General features: G+C 56.8%; 3 protein-coding genes across 3 annotated transcripts; all 3 read right to left on the reverse strand.

Annotated features, from left to right (window-relative positions):
- Positions 1–1,933: 1,933 nt before the first annotated feature.
- On the reverse strand, positions 1,934–2,520 carry IQCF2 (IQ motif containing F2). Its single transcript, XM_028518982.2, has one exon. The coding sequence runs from the start codon at positions 2,309–2,311 to the stop codon at positions 2,051–2,053; it is 261 nt and encodes an 86-aa protein (XP_028374783.2). The 5' UTR covers positions 2,312–2,520; the 3' UTR covers positions 1,934–2,050.
- A 5,030-nt stretch (positions 2,521–7,550) lies between these two features.
- IQCF3 (IQ motif containing F3) lies at positions 7,551–10,671 on the reverse strand. The gene is made up of 2 exons (XM_036031502.1): positions 10,590–10,671; positions 7,551–8,425 (listed from the first exon to the last, which is right to left on the reverse strand). Exons 1-2 carry the CDS (start codon positions 10,669–10,671, stop codon positions 7,995–7,997), a joined length of 513 nt encoding a protein of 170 aa, XP_035887395.1. The 3' UTR covers positions 7,551–7,994.
- An 8,986-nt stretch (positions 10,672–19,657) lies between these two features.
- Positions 19,658–21,512, reverse strand: LOC114501836 (IQ domain-containing protein F5-like). Its single transcript, XM_028518595.2, has 3 exons — positions 21,495–21,512; positions 21,225–21,332; positions 19,658–20,170 (listed from the first exon to the last, which is right to left on the reverse strand). Exons 1-3 carry the CDS (start codon positions 21,510–21,512, stop codon positions 19,673–19,675), a joined length of 624 nt encoding a protein of 207 aa, XP_028374396.1. The 3' UTR covers positions 19,658–19,672.
- Positions 21,513–25,029: the final 3,517 nt, after the last annotated feature.

Consider the following 25,029-nt stretch of genomic DNA (forward strand, 5'->3'; position numbering starts at 1 on the left):
TGTGTGGTTGCCTCTCATGCACCCCCTACTGGGGACCTGCTACCCAGGCATGTGCCCTGACTGGGAATTGAACTGGCGACCCTTTGGTTCGCAGGCTGGCGCACAACTCACTGAGCCACACCAGCCGGGGTTCAAGGCCATCTTTTCTAAAGATGGCAGAGGCAGGCACCAGCGATGTGGAGGGCAGGGCTGTGTGTGCAGGGCCAAGCACCTGGAGATGACAGCAAAGTCACGGAGGGGGTGGCCCTGGATGGAATCACGGGGCTCCCTGCTCCTGGAGTGCAGGCCTCGAGTGCGGGCGAGGAGGAGCTGGGGTGCAGAGGGAGGCGGCGGGAGGGAGTAGGGCCAGTCCGCTCCCACATCTTCTGTCAAGTGCGCGGTGACAGACACCGTCGCTGAGTTCACGGGGAAGGAGAGGAAGAGGACCCTGGCAGGGCAGGTGGCGTGATCTCGGTGCGGCAAACTCAGGGCCCGGTGCAAATAACGCCCCCCCTCCTTTTATTACAAAATCCTAAGAGTGTCATTCTGTAACATCACAACATCACACTCACACGCACCCTGTGACACTTTAGGCGAGACGTGCAAATGAAAACCACACATTACTATTCGCATTTTATCACCCTGCCAGCTAACACTCAGGCGAGCGTGCCTCCTGCCAGGCCCTGTCGAAGCCGAACTTAGCAGAGGAGTGAGCTGGCGCGCTTGGGCGGTCCGTGGGAGATCCGCAGCCAGGAGCAGAACCGAGAGGCAGCCTGGGCTGGGGGTGGGTTCGCTCTAGCCACGCCCCCTCCTGCAGGCGCAGAGCAGGTGATTGGCCGAGTTCATCCCACACCTTTACGGGGGGCGGGGCAGGGGGTCAGGCTGTGCAGGGCGGAGAGGACCATCATTAACCCCAGTATCCAACTGGGCCGGAAAGGTGCCAGGGTAGGTCAGGAGGGGTGGCGGCAAGGAAAAAACACGCAGGGTCTGCAGAGCGGAGGACGTAATCGCATCAAGAGAGGCGTCCCGCCCAGCCGGGGTGCGTGAAAGGGACACAGGAAGGAGCTGGTAAAGGACTCGGGGAGCGGAGAGAACTCTAGGAAAAGTGATCTGGGCAGGAGCGTGGTGACGCGTGACGGCACGGCCTAGAGCCACACTGTCCAATGGAATAGCTCGAAGCCGCCTATGGCTGTTGCACTTGAACTAATTTAAATGAAATTAAAAATTCCATTCTTTAGTTGTGCTGGGCGTATTTCCAGTGCTCCACCGCTCCATGGGACCAGTCGCTGCCATAGTAGCACAGCTACGGAACATCGCAGAAAGTTCTGTCGCACAGTGCTGCTATATCTTGTAACCACGGGAGTGCGTGGCTGGGGGTGGGGAGGAGCCGAAGAGGTTTGTTAGGGGTAAAAACGAAGGAGATCAGCAGGCTCGTCTCAGCCCACCGCGAGACCCCCAGCGATGGAGACAGGAGTAAGGGTTTGGGAGCGTCAGAGGGAGCCTTTCCGTGCGCAGCCCTCGGGGAGAGGAAGTACCGTGGACCCCTGTTTTCTGCTCGTTCCCACGGTAACCAGCACACCAGGTCCCCTTGACCGAGGCCAACCTCCTGCCCTCCCCACCCAAGGCGGTGTCGCACTGCTCCCGGAAGTCAGCCCAGTGCTTGCCAGAGACACCTTGTCACCAGTATGCCCGACCCCAGGCTAACAGGGGAGAGCCCTGGAGTCCATTGCCCTGCGCAGAGGACCCCGCAGCCTTCAGGAGGACTCTGTCTCCAGATCCCAGCGGGGGAGTGGGCGGGGCAGGAGGAAAGGGGTGGGGCTGCAGCTCTGGCCTGTATTGGTGCAGACCGGGACCTCAGCTTCTGTTCTGACAACGGAGTCAGAGCATGTGGGGGCTGTGGGTTCAGAACAGGGTCCGTGGGTGCAGGGGGCGCCTTCCCTGGGTTTTTTTTTCTCCCAGGAAGAAGAAAGAGGGGGCGGCCCGGCCCACTCTCCTGAAACGTCCCTTCGCCGGGGGAGACCACCGAACACACCACCAGGTCAGGTCAGACCTTTACTGGGGACACGAGCCCTCAGGGGTTGGTGATCTCGATGTGGAACTGCAGGTGGGTGGCCGTGACGACGCAGTGGCCCCGGAGGAGCGCGCACGTCTGGCAGTCGTGGCGGTGCCAGTGGCACTGGATGATGGAGATGGCGCTCAGCACCTGGCAGTAGCGCCAGTGGACCCGCCACATGCGGACCAGAGACTGGAGCTTGACCACCGCCCGCTCTCGGACGACGTAGCTCATCAGGGCCAGCCTCCGCTTCTGGTGCGCCTTCCTGGCCAGCATCATCCGCCACCAGCACTGGATGGCCCAGGCCCGGAGCGCCGCGTGCAGCAGCGCCCGGCGCACCAGGGTGCCCCGCCACCAGGCCTGGATCTGTATGGCTGCTCTTACTCGGCCTTTCGAAACTTTCTAGGCAGAGAGAAAAGAGACCTGTCAGGACACGTCCTGCCAACCCACTTCCAGGATTTCCTGGAGGGGTCCTGGGTGCTCTTCCTCAGCCCTGCTTTGGAGAGCTCAGAGGCGTGAGCAAGACGGGACTGACAGCCCAGGCCCGGGTGGGGCGCCCTTCTCTGAAAGCTGCGGGGCACAGGGCCTTGCCCTCTGGGTCCCAGGCTCCTCCACCGAATGCATCACAGGCGCACGGGGCAAAGGGGAGGCCATGAGCACCAAGGAGGGTGCCTCTGGCAGGTGCAGGCCTTGGGTGGGCACACTCCACCTCGGAGGTGCTCAGGGGCTTTGCGAAGCTTAGCCTCCTGATGCCTTCGCCTGCGATTCTCTTCGGACTCGAGCCCTGGGGCTGGGCGGGGGTGGGGCGGAGTCCTCGCTGCCACCGCAACAGGTTTAGCTTCCCCGCTGGGAGCGGAGGGCCCTCCCACACCTTCGGCATTCTAATTCCGAGGCCTCCCTGGTGGCCCCCAGCCCCACGCATTTGTTCTCTCCGCTCTCTCTTCACCACCACGGTCAGACCCAGGCCCCCGGGAGGCCCTGCCGAGAAGGAACTGGAGGGAAAACGAGCCACCGCAGACTCGACCCCTGGGGATGTCAGACCCTGGGGCCCCGAAGAGGCACAAGTCTGTCCGCCTCAGGACACGGGTGTGAGTGGCGTGGACCTCTCTTAACCACACGGGGACTCACCTTTCGTTTCCTTTTCATCTTCACCACTTCAATTATTTCCTCTTCCTTGACTACAACTAATATAAGATTGCCTTTTGTCTGTCACCATAACAAAACAAGAAACGGATGGATGAGTTAGGACGCAATGTCTCTCGAGGGCTCTGACAAAGACACCCACGGCCTCCGCATCCCGGCTTTTCCGGACACCCCCCGAGTCTGGGGGCCGGGGGGTCCTACCCACCCCTGGCTGGCCTAGGAGGTCTGGCTGTGTCTCTTACGCAAAATCGAATCCCCATGCTCGTCCTTAGATGTTTTATTACCCTTGATTTCTCTGCTTCCCAAGGTCTGGCACGAGTAATAGTAGGGAGAGAGCTGTGAGTTCACAATGGCATTGTGACTCAAGGGTTGAGCCTTCCTCACCGGCCAGCCCTGCCTACTTTCCCTCCTGGCAGAGGGGTAGCAGGGCTGGGTGTGCAGACAGGGCACGTGAGTGCCCTCCCACACCGGGGCTCTCCTCCAATCAGGCCCGACCCCGTCCCTCTCCCCACCAACCACGGGGGAGAGTGGCCGGGATCCCAGCTGCGTCTTCTCCGACTTGGTTCCTCCTGTCTGCCCGGGATTCAGGTTCCGGCGCCCCAGCACGCTGCAGGAGACAGAGAGGTCAGATGGGTCAAGAGAGCTGTAACATGAAGAAGGCTATATTACAGGTCTACTGTAAATAACCAGGTAGATTCATATCCAAATCTTTAAACACTTTCCATTTTAGAAATTTCTGATGTGACAAGTTACTCAGAGCTATGCTTGAAGGTAGAAATGGCCGTGGAGCCTTTTGGGGTGTCCCGCCGTGGGGTTCGGCCTGGGTGCACGGATCTTGCAGGGAAAGGCGATCATCAGCATATGGAGTCCCTCCTAACAGCGTGGACTGTCCCTCCATTCGCTTAGGAATTCTCTTATATCTTTCTTAAGTCTTTCAAATTTTGTGTATAAAGAGCTTTGTTCTTTTTTCTTTTAGATTTTTATTTATTGACTTATTTTTAGAGAGGGAAGGGAGGGAGAAAGAGAGAGAGAGAGAGAGAGAAACATCAATGTGCAGTTGCTGGGGGCTGTGGCCTGCAACCCAGGCACGTGCCCTGACTGGGAATCGAACCTGCAGTGCTTTGGTTCGCAGCCCGAGCTCAATCCACTGAGCTACACCAGCCAGGGCAAGAGCTTTGTTCTTGAGAGAGAATTCTTGCTGTAAAAGTTACCATTTAACATTGTGCAATTCAGTCATTTTTAGGATATTCACAAAGTTAGGCAACGATCACTGTAACGGGGTGTAGCCAGGACCCCCCCCCCCCCCCCGCCCAAATGAAGGATTCGAAACAAGGTCCAGAACTCGGGATGTCCAGGAATGATAAAATACAGGATGCCCTCACCCCCACAAGTCTGGACTGGGGGATGGGACACATGGAGCGGGACCACTGAAAGTTACTTTGCGTGTCAACAGTTGTCCAGCTTGATGCCTGATATGCAGAAATGGTTATTTTGCATACCTACAACTGCTGACTAGCTTCACAGGTGTTAAGTAGCTGTGGCTGTGCTCTGAGCCAGGGAGAGGGGAGTGACTTTGACCCACGATGTAACTGGGAGGCAGCTCCGCCTGGGTCCAGTCCGGCGGGAGAGCTTGGAGACGGTTCACTCCACACCTCGGGGCCACACCTGCCTGGGTGGACTGTGGCACCCCAGAGAGGCTGGAAAGATCCAGGAATGCTGGCAGGTGTGCCTGACTGTGGGAGGAGTTGGAAGTGGGGTTGCAGAGGAAGTTCCCGCTGAGATTTAAAACCCACGCACGGCAGCCATGCGGGGCTGCCATATGGTTTTGGGGCTCCCTTTACCTTTGGGGCTTAGGAAGCAAGAGAGACGATGCAGGACTGGGGTTGGGGACCCCTTGCAGGGGAGGAAAGGGGTGAAAGGACTCCTGCTGGCGGGCCGGGAGAAGGTGCCACACGGGTTTGGGCTAAGAACTGGAGACCCCAACGACACAGCTGACGGGGCTGGGAGCCGCAGGAGGCCTGCCGGCCGAGCTCGAATGACCGACAGGAACCGGAAGGAGTGAGCTTCGGACTTCTGTTTGCTTTTCCTGAGATATGGCACCCAAGACTGGCCTTGCAGGGCAGAGAGGGAAGGAAGAACTGTGTTTGTGGGTGTTTTAAGGGACTTTGAGTATTTAATGGCGACATGAAGTCGTTACTCTAAACCTGTATAACTTTTTTGAGATTTCATTTATCATTTTTAGAGAGAGGGGAAGGGAAGGAGAAAAAGAGGGAGAGAAACACCAATGTGTGGGTGCCTCCCTCGCACCCCTTACTCAGGACCTGGCCTGAAACCCAGACATGTATCCTGACTGGGAATTGAACCCGTGACCCTTGGGTTCACAGGCTGGTGCTCAATCCACTGAGCTCCACTGGCCAGGGCTAAACCTGTATAACTTTTGAATAAATTGTTTCTTTCCTTGTCACCAAATTCTAGCATCAAGAGGGCCATAATTTTAATTCCTAAGGGCAACAGGCAAGGTGAACCCAGTACAGAGGGACCCCGGGGAGGGGGGGGTCCATTCGGTTACAGTGTCTTGTCCCCCCCCACCCCGCCCATGGGTCTTCCTGGACTTCCTGGATGTCTGTTTCCTTCACCAGATTGGGAACATTCTCCTTCATTATTTATTCAAGTAAGTTTTCAATTTCTTGCTGCTGTTCTTCTGGCACCCCTGTGGTTTGGATGTGGGAACGTTTCAGGTTGTCTCAGAAGTTTGTAGGTCTCTCTCCACTTTTGTGGATTCTTGTTTCTTCATTCTGTTCCGGCTGGATGTCTATTTTCCCCTTTTGTTCCAGATCACTGCTTTGAGCCCTGGGTTCCTTCCCGTCGTTGTTGGTTCCCTGACTATTTTGCCTGATTTCATTTTGGGTGTCTTTCACCTGGTTTTTTTTTTTTTTTTTTCAACTTTCCGACCAAGCTCAATCAGTTTTGTGAGCATTTGGATTACCAGGGTTTTAAATTCTCCATTGGAAAGGTTGGCTATCTCCTCATCGCTTAGTTCCCTTTCTGGGGTTTTGCTCTGTTCTTTCATTCGGGCCGTATTTCTTTTGCTTGGCGCACCTGTTAGGTTGTAAGGGGGCGGGGCCTTAGGCACTCACCCGGGCAGGGCAAGTGGGGGAGGGGCCAGGAAGGGAAGGACACAGCTCCCTTGCTTGACTGTAGCCCACTTCTCAGAAAATTCTTGTGCGAGCCTGGAAGTGTCTCCCACCCAGGTGACCCACGCGGTGGTCCGCAGTCAGCTCTGCATCTGTGTCACCCGAGGCCAGTTCTGCCCGCACCGTCTGCCGCCTCGCTGCGGTTTTTCCGAGCAGGCCCCGCCCCCATGGCCTCGCTGCGGGGTCTCACTGGTCTGGTGGTTCTGGTTGATTTTTTCCCTTCATTCCTCGGTTGTCGGAGTTCCATGCAGCTTGATTCTCTGGCTGTTTATTGATTTTAGATTGGTTGTTACCCTCTTTTTGGTCGTGCAAGGAAGTGAAGGGTTTCTACCTACGCTTCCATCTTGGCCGGAACCTCCCTAAAACTGGTATTCCAGGCTTATGAAATAATAAAAGATATATATTGGTCTCTACTTCCAGTTGCTGGCACAGAACTCCTAAGACTCTTGCAATTTCTTAAGGCATAAGAGCACAAGAAATATCTGTTGTTTTAATAGTTGTTCTTTGGCCCCGGATCCTGACAAAGGGCTCCTGAACCCGTGTAATGTCCTGGGTAGTGGGAGTGTCTTTCATTGTAGCAGGGCGATCTGGGCGGGCTCCCGGAAGGGCCTTAGGTGTGGGCTGGCCACGGGGAAGATGAGGCCAGAGTAGCAGCTTGGAATTTTCAACACCCCCTTCCCAACCCCTATTCTTTTTTTTTAAAGATTTCTATTTTATTTTTTTTTAAGATTTTACTTATTTATTTTTAGAGAGGGAAGGGAGGGAGAAGAGAGAGAGAGAAACATCAATGTGTGTTTGCTGGGGGCCGTGGCCTGCAACCCAGCCATGTGCCCTGACTGGGAATCGAACCTGCGACACTTTGGTTCGCAGCCTGTGCTCAATCCACTGAGCTACGCCAGCCAGGGCCCAAACCCCTATTCTATTGAGAAAGAAAAGGAGTTGAAAGTGGAGTTTCCAGAAGTGGCCAAAAGGAGGCGTCTTGTATGCGTCCTAAAGAGACAGACAGGAGAGAGGCCCCAGAGGGAGAAACTCTGTCCAGGAAAGCGTGTCCCTGTTAGCGAGCCGCTGGCGAGGCCCGTGCCCAGCCTGCACGGAGGCTGGCCTCCTGCACTGACCCCCCACCCCGGGGCTGCGCTGTTCCCGGGGCAGCATCTGTGTGTCCCACTCTGGCCTGGGGGCTGCCAAACAGAAAGCTCACGGGTTCCAAGCCCGGGCTGGCCCGATGGCAGGCTGACATAGCATGGCCACGGGGACAACTCTCATAGGGGGTGGTGCTGAGTGTCTTCGGGTTTTTAAACCCCCAAGCCCTCCCAGGGGCAAGGTCAGGAGGCCAGGACGGTGCTGGGTCTGTGGAATGGGACACCTGGCCCGGCATAAATGAGGACAGTCTCGGGTGGCAGTTTCTGAGTCAGTGGCATGTGGTCACTGCTGGTCCAGACCAGGAGCCCTAGGCACTGAGGGGCAGGGGACAGGGGAGGGTACCTGTATGGAAATGAAACCTTTCCTCCAGTATGGGGGGAGGGGCCGGGGCCTGACGCTGTGGGATCCCCACACTGTGGGAGTCACGGAGACACACCAAGCCTGGTCAGGCATTTATTGGGCCCTCGAGCCACCTCTGCAGTGTGTCAGATGGATAAGATCTCAACGTGGAATTCCAGCCCTTTGACAGCGCCCGCGGGCTGCTCCTGCGGCCCGTCCCCGACCTGGAGGGGGAGAGAGCACCTGGGCGCCTGGAGGGCGCAGAGAGTGCTGCGCACTTGGCGGTAGCGCCGATGGCACCGGCACATGCGGACACAGGACTGCAGCCGCACCGCCGCCTGCTCCTGGATCACGTAGACCTTCAGCAGGATGTGCTGGAGCTTCTGCATCTGCCGCCACAGCAGCTCCCTCCACCAGGCCTGAATCACCCAGGCCTGGAGGGCGGCCACCAGCAGGGTCCGGCGCACCAGGGTGCCACGCCACCACGCCTGGATCTTGACAGCCGCCTCCTCTTTTGTGCTCAGGTATTGCCTTGCACGTATCTGCGAACCAAGCAAAGCAGAGGACTCCCAGTGATCTGGTCACCACCCGCCACAGCCCTGCCGACCACTAAGGCGCTCCGACCTTCTCTCAGCCACTGGCCTTTCCCCTGCTGGTTCTGAGGGGCTAGGGCACCTGGGGGTGGGATGCTTTGCCTCCACTTGTGTTTTGTCTGTGGCTGTGACCACATCTGCTCACCCCTCAGGCACTGTCCTCGTCTTTCAAGTGGGGATGTACGAGGGGAGACCCCCCAAAAAGGAATTATCACCTGGCGGGCGGCCCCTTGTGGTACCGGTTCCCCCTGCTAGGTGAGTGTTCTCGAAACCCACCTGGATCAGTGCACCAGCTGGTGTTGTTGTGAGAGGCTGAGTTCGGCCTCAGTGAAGACTCAACATGTTTGCCCATTTCATGACAAGTGATTTACCAGTGCACCTGCCCATGTGCACTGTGCTGAGTGTTTGGAAGTTTCTGACCAAAAAACAGCACGACTCCTGTGCCCTACCCTCCCCATGCACTCCATCTTGCCCCAAGTGAATTTTTTTGTTTCCCAGACGAAAAACGGGACAAGTTTTGCCCATATGGAAGAGATGAAACACTAAAAGGCATCAAAATCTAGGTTCAGAAACTGTTCTGAGCCGTGGAAAACAGTCCCGACGGGTATACTGTATCAAAGAGAGCGTACTTGAAAGGTGACTGAAGTTTAAACATGTCAGAATAAACACATGATTTTTAAATAAATCCAGGTGTTTTGGGTCCCCCCTCATACTTGCCCTGTGGTCCCCACAGCTCCGTGGGATTGCTGGACACACTTCCTGGCCCCGCAGCGCCGGCCCGGGTGTGAGAACCTCCTCCTGCCTCAGGCCCCTGGGCGTCTCCCCTCACCCTCTCCTCTCGACTTGCCCTGCTGCCTCTCGGTCGCCCCCACAACCTTCTCGGGCCAGGCCCCCCTCCGGCCTTCCAGTTCCCTCTGTTCTGGTCCCCCACCCCCCGGTTGCTCCTCCCAGGGCTGTCTGCACCCCAGTGTCTGTTGTCCTTCCCTGTTAGTACACCCTGCTCTGGAGTGGGGGGCGTGTCAGGAGACAGGAGCGGGGTGCTGAGCTGACGCCGGTGGGACCAGGGACGGACCCTGCACTCCCAGGGGGTCTGGGGTCTGTCCTGCGCCTGGGCCCCCCCTACCTTCCTGCTCCGTCTCTCCTGTCTCCGCCTCTCCTGTTGGACCTTCTCCTTATACTCCACGTCTTCCGGGTCGGGCTTCTGTGATCAGAGCGCAGGCAGAAGGCCTGAGTGAGGACCAGCCCCAGCCACGGCTCCGGTTCCCCACCCTCCCCACCCTCCCGTGAAGTCGTCTGGTCCCCCTTGCTGCCCCTGGCCACCTCCGTGCCAGGGGGCCGGCTCCCGCCTAAGTCTTACGTAGCACGCACAGCCCATAGCTGGAGGGCGGGGGTTCAGGTGTTCACACTCCTTCTGGTTGCTGCTCGGCTGTGTCTGGCCGAGGCTGGAGGGCGGTTGTGGAGGGGACAGCAATGATGTCACAAGGGCACCTGTGACCCAAGGACCAGGGTGCCTCCTCCAGGCTCCAGGTTGTTGGATGAAGAGGAGACCCCTGTGCGTCTCCCTCTTGCCAGGGATGGACCAGCGTCTTCGGGGGAACCACAGCCCCTGTGAGTCTGTCCTTTTCCGAGGCTGGCCCCGGACCTGACCTGTCCACAGGGCCGCCTGCGGTCAGCCACTGAGGAGGGCAGGTCTCCGTGCAGAGGGAGGCGCGTGGGCCGCAGTGCCCCTCCTTGGCGGGTGGGGCGGTCCTTCCTCGAGTGGGAACGGTGTGGGCACACCGGGGGAGTGGAAGGGGTCTTGGAAGGGTCCAGTGGACGGAGCTCTCTCAGCCCCCCACGCTCCTCCCTCCGGCTGCTGTGACCCTGTCACTTCTAAAGTGGCCATCTGGCGGCACTTCACAAGCCAGCACATGTTCCTTAAGACAAAGCAGGCCCTTCCATCCCGTGTCTGAGGCTCAGCAGGCTGGGGCGTTTCCAGACACAAGCTGTGACGGAGGAGGAGACAGAGCTGCCTCTCCTGTGGGCTCCTGGAGGGGGGGGGGGGACGTGGGCAGTGGTCCTATTTTAAAGATGCACGAGCTACCCAAGCCCGCTTCCAAAGCCAGCGCCTTCTGGCTGTTTCCAGCGCCGGTTCCCAGCTGCGCTCACCTCTCTTAGGGGGCTCTGGGGGCAGCTCCCTCAGACCTCGGTGACAGTGCAGTCGGCTGTGGGCCTCTTCCTTGCAAGGCATCGTCTACTTCCCCGCAAGGGAAGGGAGGCCTTAGCTCCCCTTCTCCCCCTCTCGTCGTCCCAAGGTGTCACGTGCCATGGAGGACCGGTCCCGTTTAGCAGTCAGGCAACAATGACCGCGCGAGTGCTCGTGACAGCCCCGCACCCCTGGAGCACACCCCGTGGCCTGCGTGACTTCGCAACAGCGCGTACAGGAGGCAAACGCACCGAGCGGGTCCCTGGGAACTCGCGACCCAGCCGCAGCGTGGCTCTCTTCTCCCCACCTCCAGGGCCTCCGTTTCTCAGCCACCCGCTGGCTGTCCATCCGCAGCAGGCCCTCCTCCCGCATGCACGCCCTACCGCCGCCGCCGCGGGAGGGGTCGCTTAGGGAAGGCGCACAGAGGCGGCCTTCTGAGTCACAGGTCAGGGGGCCCCTCCTCCATGCCGCTAGGTCACCCCAGATCGCTCTCCCCGGCGGCAGCGCCGGCCGACCCCGGCCCATCACTCCCGGTTCTGTGCTGCCCGAATGGCGTGCGCTTGCCCCGCTGGTCCGCGCCTCTCTGCCCATGGACTGAGCGGACGGGGCTTCCTCGGGGCGCGGAGCCGCATGCGCTCTGGTCTGGCACAGACCCGCTCTGGCCGTGGGAGCTGGGGCGAGTCTCTGTTTTCTGGGGGGGTGGGGGGGGGTCCCTGAAGACGGCAACACCCTTGCTCCAGCACGGAGCTGGGGCGGGCCGCGCAGGCCAAGTCCTGGGCCAGGCCCCAGCTCCCAGGACGACAGCACCTTGGCCATCAGGTCACTGCCTGACGCTGTCCTTGTCCGATCCTCCTATTCGATCGCCACGGTTCTCTCGCAGGGCTTCCCGGATGGCCGGCCCTTCCCTGGGCAGACATTGTGCAGACACTGCGTTTGCCTGATGACTGTTTTGTTTCGGTGGCGTCTCTCCACACGGGGATCTGTCCACGCACCCCCCTCTCTAAGTGGGCTTCCGACGGGTTTGAACAGGTGCTTTCCCACCCAGGGTCACAGGCTTTTCTATCAGCTTCCGGCCTGTTTCCCGCGGAGGTCTTCGCCGAGTAACGCGTGGCGGGGACATGAGCCTGTGAGCGTGTCTCTCTCTTCGCTGGGGCCAGTCCCTCACCTGACAGAGCACCTTCCGGGTGCATTCCGTAAGGAAAGAAAAGGTGCCTGGGTGTGACCAGGCGAAGACTTGCAAGTCCACCCTCACACTGGATGGGCAGTTTGGCTTAGTTCAGAATTCCAGGTTAAAAATAATTTTTCTTCAGAATTTTGAGGACTTCATTTCACTTTTTTTCTGGAAGCCCAGCGCCACTCTGATTCCTGTGGGCATGGGTGTTGTCATCTGCTCTTTCCTCTCTGGAAGTTTCAGGGTCTTCCCCCTACCCCTGAGGGTCCGAAGTCACCGTTGGTTGGATGGACATTGGTGTGAGAAGGGAACACACCATTCCATCCAGGGCTTACATCTGTGGCTTTGCTGTGGTGCAGATCTTGCTTTCTTTTTATTTTTTATTTTTTTTTAAATACTAGTTAGCAGGACTTTATTTCGGGGGGGGGGGGATTAGTTAACCTTTAATTAGGATGACATTTACACAAAATATTTTTTTAAGATTTTTTTTATTTATTCACTTGAGAGAGAGAGAGAGAGAGAGAGAGAGAGAGAGAGAGAGAGAAACATCAATGTGCGGTTGCTGGGGGTTATGGCCTGCAACCCAAGCATGTGCCCTGACTGGGAATCGAACCTGTGACACTTTGGTTCACAGCCTGTGCTCAATCCACTAAGCTACGCCAGCCAGGGCAAAATCTTGCTTTCTGAAGTGGGCTGTCCCACCGTCTCAGGAGGGCTCCCTCTCCAGTGGTCCCCCACCCCTCCCCAGCCAAGGACTGGTCACTCTCAGCTGCACCGGAAGGGAGACATCTTTTCCCCCTACTCTTGTGCCGGCCTCTGCTTCCTTGGTCTTGTAGTTTAGGAATTCCTGTCACCCAACTCTGGAAAACTCTGTTGTCTGAGTTAAAGAAACAATCATGTCTACCCTTCAATACTCTCCTATTAGTAATGACAGTAATCCTATTAGATTATAGATCGATCCTTGACGTTTCCGGCACTTTCTAACTCTGTCTTTAGTTCTACATTTTGGAAGATTTTCTCCATTTTTAAAAAGAGTCTTAGTTTTCAAGAGCACTTTCCCATCCTCTGACTACCTCTGGTGGTCGGAGCACACGGTTCCTGTTTCACTGACCTGTTTGTGTCTCTCATCAGCTTAAGAAGATTTCTTATGGTTGTTAGTTTGGTTTTTGTAAATCTTTAAAACAAGATTTTGTTTACTTATTTATTTTAAATTGCAACTTAAAAAAACATTTTATTTATTTATTTTTAGAGAGAGGGGAAGGGAGGGAAAGAGGGGGGAAATCACCAGTGTGTGGTCGCCTCTCACACGCCCCCTACTGGGGACGTGGCCCACAACCCAGGCATGTGCCCTGACTGGTAATCAAACCTGTGATACTTTGGTTTGCAGGCCCGCACTCAATCCACCGAGCCACACCTGCCAGGGCTGTTAATTTATTTTTAGAGAGAGGGGAAGGGAGGGAGAAAGAGAGGGAGAGAAACATCGATGCGCGAGACTTACATCAATCGGTTGCCTTTTGCATGCTCTCTGACTGGGAACTGAACCTACAACCCAGGTCTGTGCCCTGACCGGGATTTGAACCTGCAACCTTTCATTTGGTTGACGCCCCGCGAACTGAGCCACACTGGTCAGGGCTGTAAATCTTTTTCTTCTGTCCCCAGTATTGTCTCTGTTTCTTTTAAGCCCTTTCTTTTTTCTGTTTCTGTTTTTGCCTCAGTCTTTCCTGTGAGAAGCTTTGGGCAAGTGTTAACGGCCCTTGGTTGTGTACGTGTGTGTAAGAGGAGGGTCCTGAGGTGTGGAAGGGGCGCTCAGTGCTCACTCACGGGTGCCATTCAGTGTGGGTTCCTAAGGGAGAGTTGGGAGAGTTGGGCAGTGCTCCAGCGGGGGACCCTAAACATCAGTGTCCACTCGCTTTATGCTTTGGAGCTTATGGTGTGTTGCATTAGTGGCCCTAGAGTCACACCTTTGTGATGGGGCTTTGGGGCTTTGCAGTTTCTTTTTTTTTTAAGATTTTATTTATTTATTGTTAGAGAGGGAAGGGAGGGAGAAAGAGAGAGAGAGAGAGAGACATCAATGTGCAGTTGCTGGGGGCCGTGGCCTGCAACCCAGACATGTGCCCTGACTGGGAATTGAACCTGCGATGCTTTGGTTTGCATCCCACGCTCAATACACTGAGCTTCGCCAGCCAGGGCCTTTGCAGCTTCTTCCCACCAGGAGTGGGATCTCTCTCCCGGTGCCTTGGGTTCGGCTATGTGACGGGCTGTGGCCAGCGGAGTCGGGTGGAATGATGATATGTGAGTTTGTCCTTGGCTTTGAAAGGCTCTGCCCCTTGATCGGTGCACTCTGGTGCTTCCACCACTGCCAGGGGAGAAAACACCCAAGCAGCCTGCTGTGGGCGGAGAAGGAGTAGGAGGAGGCATGTGTGGAGGAAGCTCCCCCAGCCACGCCGCCGCCAATGAACGCAGCCTACTTCGACCGTGCTCGTGGCCACTGAGGCTGGTTTGCAGGGCTGGTGCAGCGATACCTGACCCACTCCCCGGCGAGGAAGCCTGGATCCTGGAGTTAGAGGGGAGCACGGGGCTGGACTGCAAGCTTTGGGGAGCTGAGCGGGCAGGGGGGCCAGCGGCCTCCCTGTTTGCCTGCACACTCGCCGTTCACCCGTCCGGGGCAGCGCAGCGCTAGCTCTCTGCCTCCAGCCACACCCGGTGGCCCTGGGTCCGGGAGCTCTCTGTCCAGCTTGCCCACCCAGAAATAAGCCCCCCCCCCTTGGCCAGGGCTGGGGAGGGGTACTGCTGGCCGCATACACAAAGGGGGAAACCCCCGAACCCTTAAATGAACGTCATTTCCTCGCCTGAGGCTCTTAGTAGCTGGGGCCTCAGTCCCACACTGTCCTCATGATAGGTTTGTGCTGGATTTTACTGTGACTGGTCCCCTTCATGGTTTCCTGGGCCCTTTCCTCAAGTTGTCAGAATTGTCTTAACTCACTGTGGACATTTATTCTTCAATATGACTTTTTTCTTTTTGCATCCATTTGCCACGTTCTCAGAAATTCTGATAAGATTTTTATTGGAACTGAGTTGAACTTCCAGGCTAACTTGGAGAAACTCGAAAGCCTTGCAGGGCCGAGTGACTCCGTGGATGAGCATGTGGCGTGTGTCTCCATTCACTCGGGTCTTCCTCCCTGGCCTGTTCAGCCGGGGGCAGAGTGGCGGTTGCAACTCCCAGCAGCATGAACTTGGAGAGGCAGCGTGCCTCTCTCTCCCTTCCCCCTCGCTCGCTCACTTATAAATGTGATCGCTGAACTTGAAGCAGCTGTTGGGGATCACACAGTGACCTTGGGAAGAGAGGCCGGTCTAGCGAGCACCAGGGTTCCACCCAGTCCCAGAACACCTGCTTCTGAGCTTCTGCGGGGAAGAGAACTAAACCTCCAATTTATTAAAACCACTGTTACGTGGGTTGTGCTACCATTCCCAGCGGCCACGTGGTTACGTTCTCCCCCAGTGGTTCTCCAAGGGCGCTTCCCTGGAAGCCTCGCGGCAGCATCGCCTGGAGACGAGTTGGAGACCCGCAGTCTCGGCCCCAGGGGCCTGAGCTGTAACTGCTGGGCGGACCTGCGCTCTGCGTAACCGGGCGACGCTGCGTCTGGGAAGCTCGGCCCCAGCAATGTCTCCCTTAGTCGGCACCCACAGCGGGCTCTCTCCACGGGAGCGTCGCCCACGGGCCCCAGGAGGCTGAGCGCGGGGGTCATCCCCTCCCCGGCAGGCAGAGGGCTGCCACCCCTGTGCGCTGCGTCAGCGGGCGCGCGGGCAGGAAGGAGAGGGGCCCACAGCCCACCTAGTCCCGGCCCTCGTTACAGAACCGGCTGCGGGTTGCCCAGGGCGCCCCTGCCGGGGAACTGCGGGGTCGGAGCCCTGCACGCTGGGCTCACAGGTGAGTCGTCCACACTCAGCCCTTCTGGTTGAAGGCGACTAGCTGATTTATTCACGACCCCCCACCTCTCTCTCTCTTACCACGCTACAAAGCATTACGAGAATGTTCTGGTCTTCTAGGCACTTCATGGAGAGCTAATTTTACATTTATTGTCAGGAATTCCCTAAGCACGCCTCCTACCAGTTTCTAATTCAAAACCATTTTTGAAAACTTCTTCCTGAAAAGCAGCTCACACAATCTGCTCCTCAGTGTTTAATAATCTGTCAAGACCTCCTCCTCTTTTTCTGTCTTGACTGACTTATGTGAGAAGGGGCTCACTGGCTCACAAAGCTAAGAAATCCCAGTCGAGCCAGGACAGATTCAGGCACGGTTGGATCCAGGGGCCCAGAGGGATCATCAGGACTTAGTTGTTGGGAACCGCCCTGCCTGGTTTCAGAAGCTGTAACTCCCATGGCTAAGGCTGAGTGAGAGACCTCGGGACCATAAGCTACTAAGGAGATAAAACTTATCCCCCCCTGCTTTACTTCACCCTGCTTGAACCCGAGCCTGACCGGTTAGCCAATGACAGGCAAGATTCCTCAAGGGAGGGATGACCTAAGACAGGCACGGTCATGAAGTGTCCCCCCAGGGAAGGACTTGGGGGGCTATAGAAAAAGGGGGTGATGGGCCCTCGCCCCTCAGCTTTGACCTAGCCTGAGTCCTCATTCTGTCTGCAAGAAGTCTCCTAATCTCTTGGCTGCCTTTCTTACCCTGCCTGACTTAAGCCTGAAACAATGCCAGAGGGTGGTGCAGCCCTGTGCTGGAAAGGGTGGGTTCCACAGGGCCATCAGGCCTAAGGAAGCATGCATAAAATCCTATGAAACCTGGTTTGCTAAGAATGCTCTCAATTACATGATAAGGGTCCAAGCAGGGAATGAGTTTGTTTCCTACAGCCCCTTAACTAACAGACCCTGACTCAGAATACGCCCTCCTAGTTCTCTGTATGCTGTCTATGGTTTGATCCTCACTGCCTGACAAGGGCTGATGAGCTTCATCTGTGTTCCTGTGCACACTGGACCCAGTGAAAGCCCACTGAGGAACAGGGTCCTGGCCCTTCTCCTGTGAGAGATCGGCCACGTTTCCTCCCCAAGCACATCATGTCTTGGCAGACTTATTCTCATCCGTGGCAGCGAGAGGGGCCCTGCAGGCAGAGCCCCCCACACTTAGTTTCTGCCCTTCCGTCTGTGGCCCTGCGTTCCTCTGTGTGGGCCCCATTCTCAGCGAGCTGTTTGTGTGCGGTGTCCCCGGGAGTCCCGGCTCCCTGACCCTGAGAGTCGGCAGCCCTTGCAGCCAGCCGGAGGATGTCCGTCCGAGCAGTGGGACAGCCCCGAGCTCTGACAAGGCACGAAGCATTGAGCCGTGCTACCGTGTGGACCAGGCCTGCCAGCATCACAGCCAATGCAACTGGACACAAAACCGTTGGACTCCCTTTCTATGAGAAGTCCACACCGGCTACATCCGTGGAGACAGGACGCAGGCTGGGGGTCACCAGGGGCTGAAGGCCGGGGTACTGGGGGGAGAGTGACGGCTTCTCGGGCTCGGGGTTTTCTTTTAGGGCAATACAAATATTTTACTTTTATTATTTTTTTAAAAAATTCCATTTATTTATTTTTAGAGAGAGGGGAAGGAAGGAAGAAAGAGAGGGAGAGAAACATCAATGTATGGTTGCCTCTTGAGCACCCCCTACTGGGGAGCTGGCCTGCAACCCAGGCATATGCCCTGAGTGGGAAGAGAACCAGCGACCCTTAGGTTCGCAGGCCGGCGCTCAATCCACTGAGCCACGCCAGCCAGGACGATACAAATATCTTAGAGCTTGATATATAGATGATAGTGGTTGCTTAATGCTATGAACATACTAGTTGCCACTGAATTGTTCATCTTCCATTAGTGGTTAACCTTATGTGGTTACTCTGAAAACGGCTGTGTGAATTTCACTTACCTTGTATATGTACCTATATAGGAAGTGTTCTGCGCTGGCTGGTGTGGCTCAGTGGATTGAGCGCGGGCTGCGAACCAGAGAGTTGCCAGTTCGATCCCCAGTCAGGGCACGTGCCTGGAGTGCGGGCCAGGTCCCCAGTGGGGGCCATGTGAGAAGCAACCACATATGGATGCTTCTGTCTCTCTTTTTCCCTCCCTTCCCCTCTGTCTAAAAATAAATAAATAAAATCTTAAAAAAGAAAGAAAAGGAAGTTCTTTCATGGGACGCGCAGTCAGGTGCGGCCCTAAGAGATTGGGAGGCACTGGAGTAAACTGTGTGTGTCACCTTCACAGGGCCTCAGGTCCTCCAGAGGAGGTCACCACACATCACTCAGGGTCACGAGAGGCACCAGGCTTCGGTCAGGCGGCAGGAGACGGCAGGGAGAAAGAGCTTTTGCTGGGCCCTCCACCGGAGTGGGACAGGCCGGGCAGGGCAGGCCGCCAGGTTAGGACGGGCCAGCAGGCGTTGTGTGGGTCCCCAGAGGCCTGTACCTGACCCTGGGATGAGGAAGGCGGGAAAACATTTCCTCCCGGGGTGTGCGGGCCAGCAGGAGGAGGGCGGGCTCCGGATTCGTTGGGTCGCAGGTGAACCGAAGGCGTGCTCAGGGTTGCGTGCTTGGCCGGCTCATAGACCCGGCTAGTCCTGGGAGGGCAACCCAGTAAGGATTTTTTTTTTAAAGATGTCAAATGTCACTATATACAGAAAATTAAAAATACATACACAGTAATGCAGAGGTGGGCAAGTGTAAATTTATCGTTATGCATACACAAAACGCAGTTTATTGTATTATTTATTCATTGTTTTATTATTATCGCTAACCTACTTTGCCCACCCCTGTATATTGAGAGAGAGAATGGGGTGGGGAAAAGTAGGTTAGCAACAATAAATAATAAAGAAAGCAATAAAATAAAGAGAATAATAAATAATAAAGACGAGGACCCAGGCCTCGGGCACACGGCACTGACCCCCCCCCCCCCACTCCGCCCCCGCGCAGCCTCCGCTGGCCTGGAGCTCACCTTCCTGTGCCGGCACAGAAAACAGAAAACGAGGTACAATGGCCTCAGGTTTCTGCGAGGCCTTGCAAAGCTGGACAGCAGAGCCAGGAGCTGGAGGGCACAGTAGGGGAGGGAAAGCCGTTTTTTGCTTTTTTTTTGTTTGAATCCTCACCCGAGGATATGTTTCTTGATTTTAGAGCAAGAGGAAGTGGGGGGGGGCGGGGGGGGGGGAGAAATTAGAAAGAAAGAGAAGGAGAGATTAGAGACATCAATTGGTTATCGCCATATATGCCCTGACCAGGGATCAGACCTGCAACCCAGGTATGCGCCATGACTAAGGGGTCCACCCTGCAACCTGCTGGGGCGGGGCCGAAGCGCCAACCCACGGAGCCCCTCCGCCAGGGCGTGCGCTGTTTCACTAAGGTGCGCGGAGGAAGCCTCGCAGAGGGGAAGCAGGGGGCAGAGTCCAACCAGATGGAGTGAGCGCTGCCCCTGGGAGAAGACAGTCCTAGCGCAGGGGATGGCAGGTGCCCCGCACTGAGTGGGCGCGCGGGACAGATCCCGCAGGGAGGGCGAGAGGCTGCCGGCTCCTGGAGTTCCAAGTGAGGACGGCTGGGGTTGCTCTGATTTTAAAGGGGAGCCATGGGAGGGGTCCATGGTGCGCAGGCGCAGAGGTCACCGTGTACGGAGACCCCAACGAGGAGGAGCATCTGTGATTGGCTGTCTTGGGAAGTCCCGGCCCCGTGCTCCTTCCCACGGCGGACATTGCCGACCAATCCCCTGCCTGCCCGTCCCGCACCAGGGTCTCAGCCCTCCTCCACACAGGACCCCCGCGGAGCTGGCCGGCGAGACGCCCGGTATCTGCCCTCAGTTTCCCTGCCCCTCCGCTGCTTGTCCGACAGAGACCTGGCGACACCGAGTTGGGGCAGACCTGATCAGTTCTTTATTGGGAAGGGGATGCAGTCTGTAATCCGACAGATCTGTGACCCCAGAAAGATCTCCAGTTCAATTCCTAGCTGGTTTGCTGTGAGCTCGTACCTGCCCTGGAAAACGCCGTTGGTATGGCAGTTGTGCCAGCGCCAGTAGCCCTGGATGATGCGCACGGCGTGCAGCAGGCGGCTGTAACGCTGGCGGACGCGCCACATGCGGACCCAGGACTGCAGCCTGACCGCCGCCCACGCTTCCCGCACCCAGGAGTCCAGGGCCGCCCGCCGCCGCCGCTCCAGCAGCCGGGCCCGCACCTGCCTCCACCAGCGCTGAATGATGGCCGCTCTGAGCGCCGCGTGCAGCAGCGTCCGGCGCACCAGGGTGCCTCGCCACCAGGCCTGGATCTTTATGGCTTCTTCCTCTTCGTCAGGGGGCTTCCTTCTGGGTGGGGGTGGGGGTCGGGGTCGGGGTCGGGGTGAGGGTCGGGGTGAGGGTGGGGGAGGTAGCTAGGAAAAAGAAAGGGCACTCAGGAAAGGTTTCCCGGCCACCTCTGCCCCAGGGTGTGCCAGGAAGGGGTCCTGGCCCCTCCTAGTAGTGGTGGCCCCTTAGCAGTTCAGGGACCCTGGGCATGGCACTGCTGGAGCCAGAGAACCGAGCGGCGTCCCGTCTCTGCCACTCTTGGTTAAGGGACCCAGGCATCTCAAGGGCCCTCCGAGCCTCAGGCTCCCGCCTGTAACACGTGGCACATGCTACCACCTGCCCGGGTCACCGCGGAGCCTGTGAGCCTGGCTGGCCAGCCTGGAGAGAGCGCACCAGGGTCTCTGGGTCGGGGGGTTCTCGTGTTCCTCCCGGGCCTGACCACCTACCTGGGTGCAGATGGCCTCCCCGCGGTGCCCACCCACAGGCTGGAGAAGGGGCACCCTTGGCTCGCCACTCACGCCTGGCTCCGGCTCCCATCCCCAACCTCCTGCCCCTCTCTGCCAAGTCCTGCAGTGTGGGGTCTCTCTCGTTTACTCCTCATGTTCATTCCTTTCGGTTCTCACCCCTCAGCGGAGCACCCATGCACAGGTACATGCGCTCCCACAGGATTCTGGGCTTGGGGTCCCCTTGACTTGGCAACCCCTCCGGTATCCCAGCCCTCCCCGCCCCACTCTCCAGGTCTGCGTGGTCTGATCCCCACTTGCCAGGGTTTCTCCTCCCTGCAAGCAACGGTCCGGGGCCCAGCCACCCACCGCTCTCAGGCCCAGTAGGAGCTGGGAGAGGAGAGCGAGGGGTGAGTCAGGCACTGTTCCTTCCAGCAAGGGGTGGGGGGGCAGCCCTCGGCCTGCCGGGTCTGGGCCAGGCGCGGTTTATGGCAGTTGCCCCTGAGCAACAGTCCAGAGCACGGCCTTTCATTCTCAAACGCGTCCCCTTTGGGATGGCACGTTCCGTGACCGTCCTGTGCTACGGGCCTCAGGGAAGGCGGCCCGTCACTGCTGGGCGAGTGGGGTCAGGACCGGGGCAGGCTGGGGTCGCCTCTACCTCCCCCACCCCCTGTGGGGAGGGCCTCCAGGGACCTACCTCTGGGGGCAAGTCTGCGGCGGGAGAGTCTTCCTCTTCCTCTTTCACTGTCACCAAGATGGCTTCTTCATGGTCTTCTAATATGACTACGTACGACCGGTCTGTCTTCTGTAATCAGAGTCAGAGGGCAAATGCACGTGCAGGTTGTGCTCTGTGCGCCAGGAGCCCCGAGTTCCCCCCTCCGGCCTGGCCCAGAGCCCCCGGGTGCATCCTGGGGGACTGGGGGTCCGCCTGCCCCTGCTGGCGCCCAGGGGGACTGGCTGTCCTTACACAGCACTGAGTGCCCATGACTCGGAAGTTGATGGTTCAAACCCCCTCATGTCTTCCGCACCCCAGACCGTCCACAGTCAGGAGCTTGTTGGTTCCATCCTGCCCACAATCTGCTCTCCTCCCGCCAGGGCTCAGGCTGCAAGAGAGGAGGTGGGGAGAGCGATGACGTCACAAGGGCGCCTGTGACTCGGGCTCCAGGAGGCCTCCCAGTAGCTGAGTCCCCTGCGGTAAAAATGTGAAACTGCCATAAAATGCCCTCAGGAGAACAGGCCAGGCTCCGGAAACAGCAGCCCGCGGGCACAGAAGTGTACAACGTGAATCCTTTCAGCCTGGCTGGTGAGAACATCGGTGTGAGGATTTGAGCACTATCCGTAGGGAATTCCTTTACACGGACTTCAATTAAACAGTGGAACCGAATGATTAGAAAGGAGGAGTTTGGAACAAATGAAAAAAGACTTTATTTATTTTGGGGGGAGGGCTGGGAAAGAGAAAGGGAGGGAGGGAAAAGAAACCTCGATGTGCGAGAGAGGCATCCACCGGCTCACTGCCTTTCGCACACCTCCACCTGGGTGGGGGGGGACTGAACCTGCAACCCAGGCATGTGCCCTGACCGGGTATCGAACCAGCGACCTTTCGCTTTGCGGGGTGATGCCCAACCCACTGAGCCACACCGGCCAGGGCTGGAACCAAATCCTTCAGTCCTTCACAAAAGGGGATTTACAAAAGGCTCAGAAGCACATGAGAACATGTCCAGCGTCATTAGTGACGAGAAAAATGAAGACCAGAAGCAGCACAAGGTCTTATTTCTAAGCGCCCTAGCGGATGGCTAACATCAGAAATGCGGACACACCGGCGTGTTGCCAAGGATACACAGCCCCCCCCGCCCCGTGGGCCAGTGTGCACAGTGGGGAGCACAGTGTGGGGCAGCAGAAGCGCTTCGGACGAGAGCGGGGCAGTTTCCAGGGCCGCGAGGCATGTCTGCTCCCCGTCACCCAGCGGGTGTGCAAAGCTCTCCGTGCTCACACCAGAAGCGTGGGAACGCGTGTCCACAGAAGACCTGTGCACGAGTGCTTGCTCAGAGCAACGTCACTCAAACAGGTCAAAGTCGGAAACGACTCGGAGGTGCGCCAAGAGGCGAGCAGACCCAGAAGTGGCGGGGCACCCACACAACGAAGTAGCACAATGGTAACCCAAACGGACACGCTACGGATACACGCCGTCGCGTGGATGACCCTCAGGCACCTTCCGCTGAATGAAAGATGCCAGACGCAAAGGAGTCCTTACAGGATGACTCCACTCAGAGAGAATTCTAGAACAGGCAAAACTAAACTATAGGTAAAGTCATTCCGAATAGAGTTCACGTCCCGGGTGGAGGTCTGAGAGGGGCTGTTTGCAAACGGCACAGCGAAACAAGGAGAAACGTGGTGTATTTTGTTTTGGGTGGTGGTTACCGGGGAGTATGGAGTTGTGACAACTCGTCAAACCCATGTATTAAGCAGCACTAAATAAAAGCGCAAAGAAGGTGCCTGTTCTCTGTGTACCAACGTGGAAATGTAAGACAGACGAACTGAAGGAGGAGATGGTCCCTATCTAGGCACATATTTATATGTTATAAAGGCACTCTTTTTTAAACAATTTTTAAAAGATTTTATTTATTTATTTTTAGAGAAGGGAGGGAGGGAGAGATAGAGAGAGAGAGAGAGAGAGAGAGAAACATCAATGTGCGGTTGCTGGGGGTTATGGCCTGCAACCCAGGAATGTACCCTGGCTGGGAATCGAACATGGGACACTTTGGTTCCCATCCCGCACTCAATCTACTGAGCTACACAAAGGCACTCTTTTTAAAAAAGATTTTATTTATTTATTTTTAGAGAGGGAAGGGAGGGAGAAAGAGAGAGAGAAATATCAATGTGTGGTTGCTGGGGGCCATGGCCTGCAACCCAGGCATGTGTCCTGGCTGGGAATCGAACCTGCGATGCTTTGGTTTGCAGCCCCGAGCTCAATCCACTGAGCTACGCCAGCCAGGGCTTAAAGGGCATTCTTTTTTAAAGGGGGGGGGGTCATCTTACATTATAGGAATGTAACCGTAATTACCTTCGGGGAGGACACTGAACTAGGGGGGCAGAGTGCACTTCCTGGCCAAAGCCCCTGTGTCCGGCCCATCAGCCGGGCACCCAGGTGGCCTCGCGGCTGTGGAAAGCCCCCAGAACCAGCCAGGGCCCCCAGCTAAGACTCGGGTGGTTCGAGCACTCTCCCGCCCTCCTGTTTCCCTGAGTGCCTCAAGGTCACAGTCAGGAGACAGGTGAGGAGCAGCCCCTGGGCAAGCAGAGACCCCCATCCTCTGCCTGCTCCTGGCCCCTGAAGGTCAGTGCTGAGCGGAAAGGCCCCTCCTCTCAGGGCCTGGGCCCCAGGGGTCTCGGAGGAGCACATCCTGTGTGGAGGGTGGGGACAGGGGAGGCCAGTGCGGGGTTAGGAGGGATGTAGAGAAGAGGAGGAGCTGGCTAAGGCTGTGGGGGTGTCAGTGTGAAGCTGATGGGAGGGGGGCATGGCCGCAGGGCCTGGTCCTGGGTCCCAGGCAACACTAAGCTGGGAGTTCCTGTTCACAGGTTCACCCTCTCACCCAACAGTCACTGACCCCTGCTGGGCGCCAGGCGCCACTGCAGGCCTTTGTTAAAGCGGAGAGTCAGGCGGGCAACGTCCCCATGCGCGGGGAGGTCACAACCCCACCAAAAAGGTGCTTTCCACGAATTGGGGCAGATGGCCACTGGTGTTCCTGTCCACTGACAAAGGTCTTTGTGGGTCGCACTGTCCAGATCGCACTGCTAAGCCTAGACAGTGCAATGCATGGTACACGGAAAAACAGCATGGGTGAATGGGGGTGGGGGGGGGGCGGGAAAGATTCCTGCGAAAAACCCTGAACTGAAGCAACCAGGAGACCCTGGTGCTGATATATTTCCTGCCTCTAGGGGGAGCGCCTCATCAGTCAAAAAGGAACACGGAAGAAGCTTTTAGAAAACATGTTTTTTTAAAAATAAAGTATTTTTATTGATTATGCTATTACAGTTTTCCCAATTTCCCCCCCTTTATCCCCCCACCACCCTGCCCCCCAACACTTCAGCATTCCCCTGGCCTTAGTTCATGTCCAGAAAACAGATGTTTTGAAATGTTTTCTTTTCATATGGTTTTTGTTGCCCAAAGGAATGTGGTTCACTCATAAAACCTCTTATAGCCGAACACTTAAAACTTTGGAAATGTCATTTTCACATCTATATATTACTTACTTATTCCAATTGTATTGGTTTTATTTCTTTTTTCTTTTTTATTCTTTTATTTTTTTACTTTTTAAAGTTGTATTGGTTTTAAATCCACTTGGTACAAATATAAAAATGTGCCCTGGCTGGTGTGGCTCAGTGGATTGAGCACTGGCCTGTGAACCACAGGGTTGCTGGTTCAATTCCCAGTCAGGGCACATGCCTGGGCTGCAGGCCAGGTCCCCAGTGGGGGCCGTGTGAGAGACACAACCACACACTGATGT

The sequence above is a fragment of the Phyllostomus discolor genome, chromosome 7 (assembly GCF_004126475.2).
Source record: "Phyllostomus discolor isolate MPI-MPIP mPhyDis1 chromosome 7, mPhyDis1.pri.v3, whole genome shotgun sequence".
Lineage (NCBI taxonomy): Eukaryota > Metazoa > Chordata > Mammalia > Chiroptera > Phyllostomidae > Phyllostomus > Phyllostomus discolor.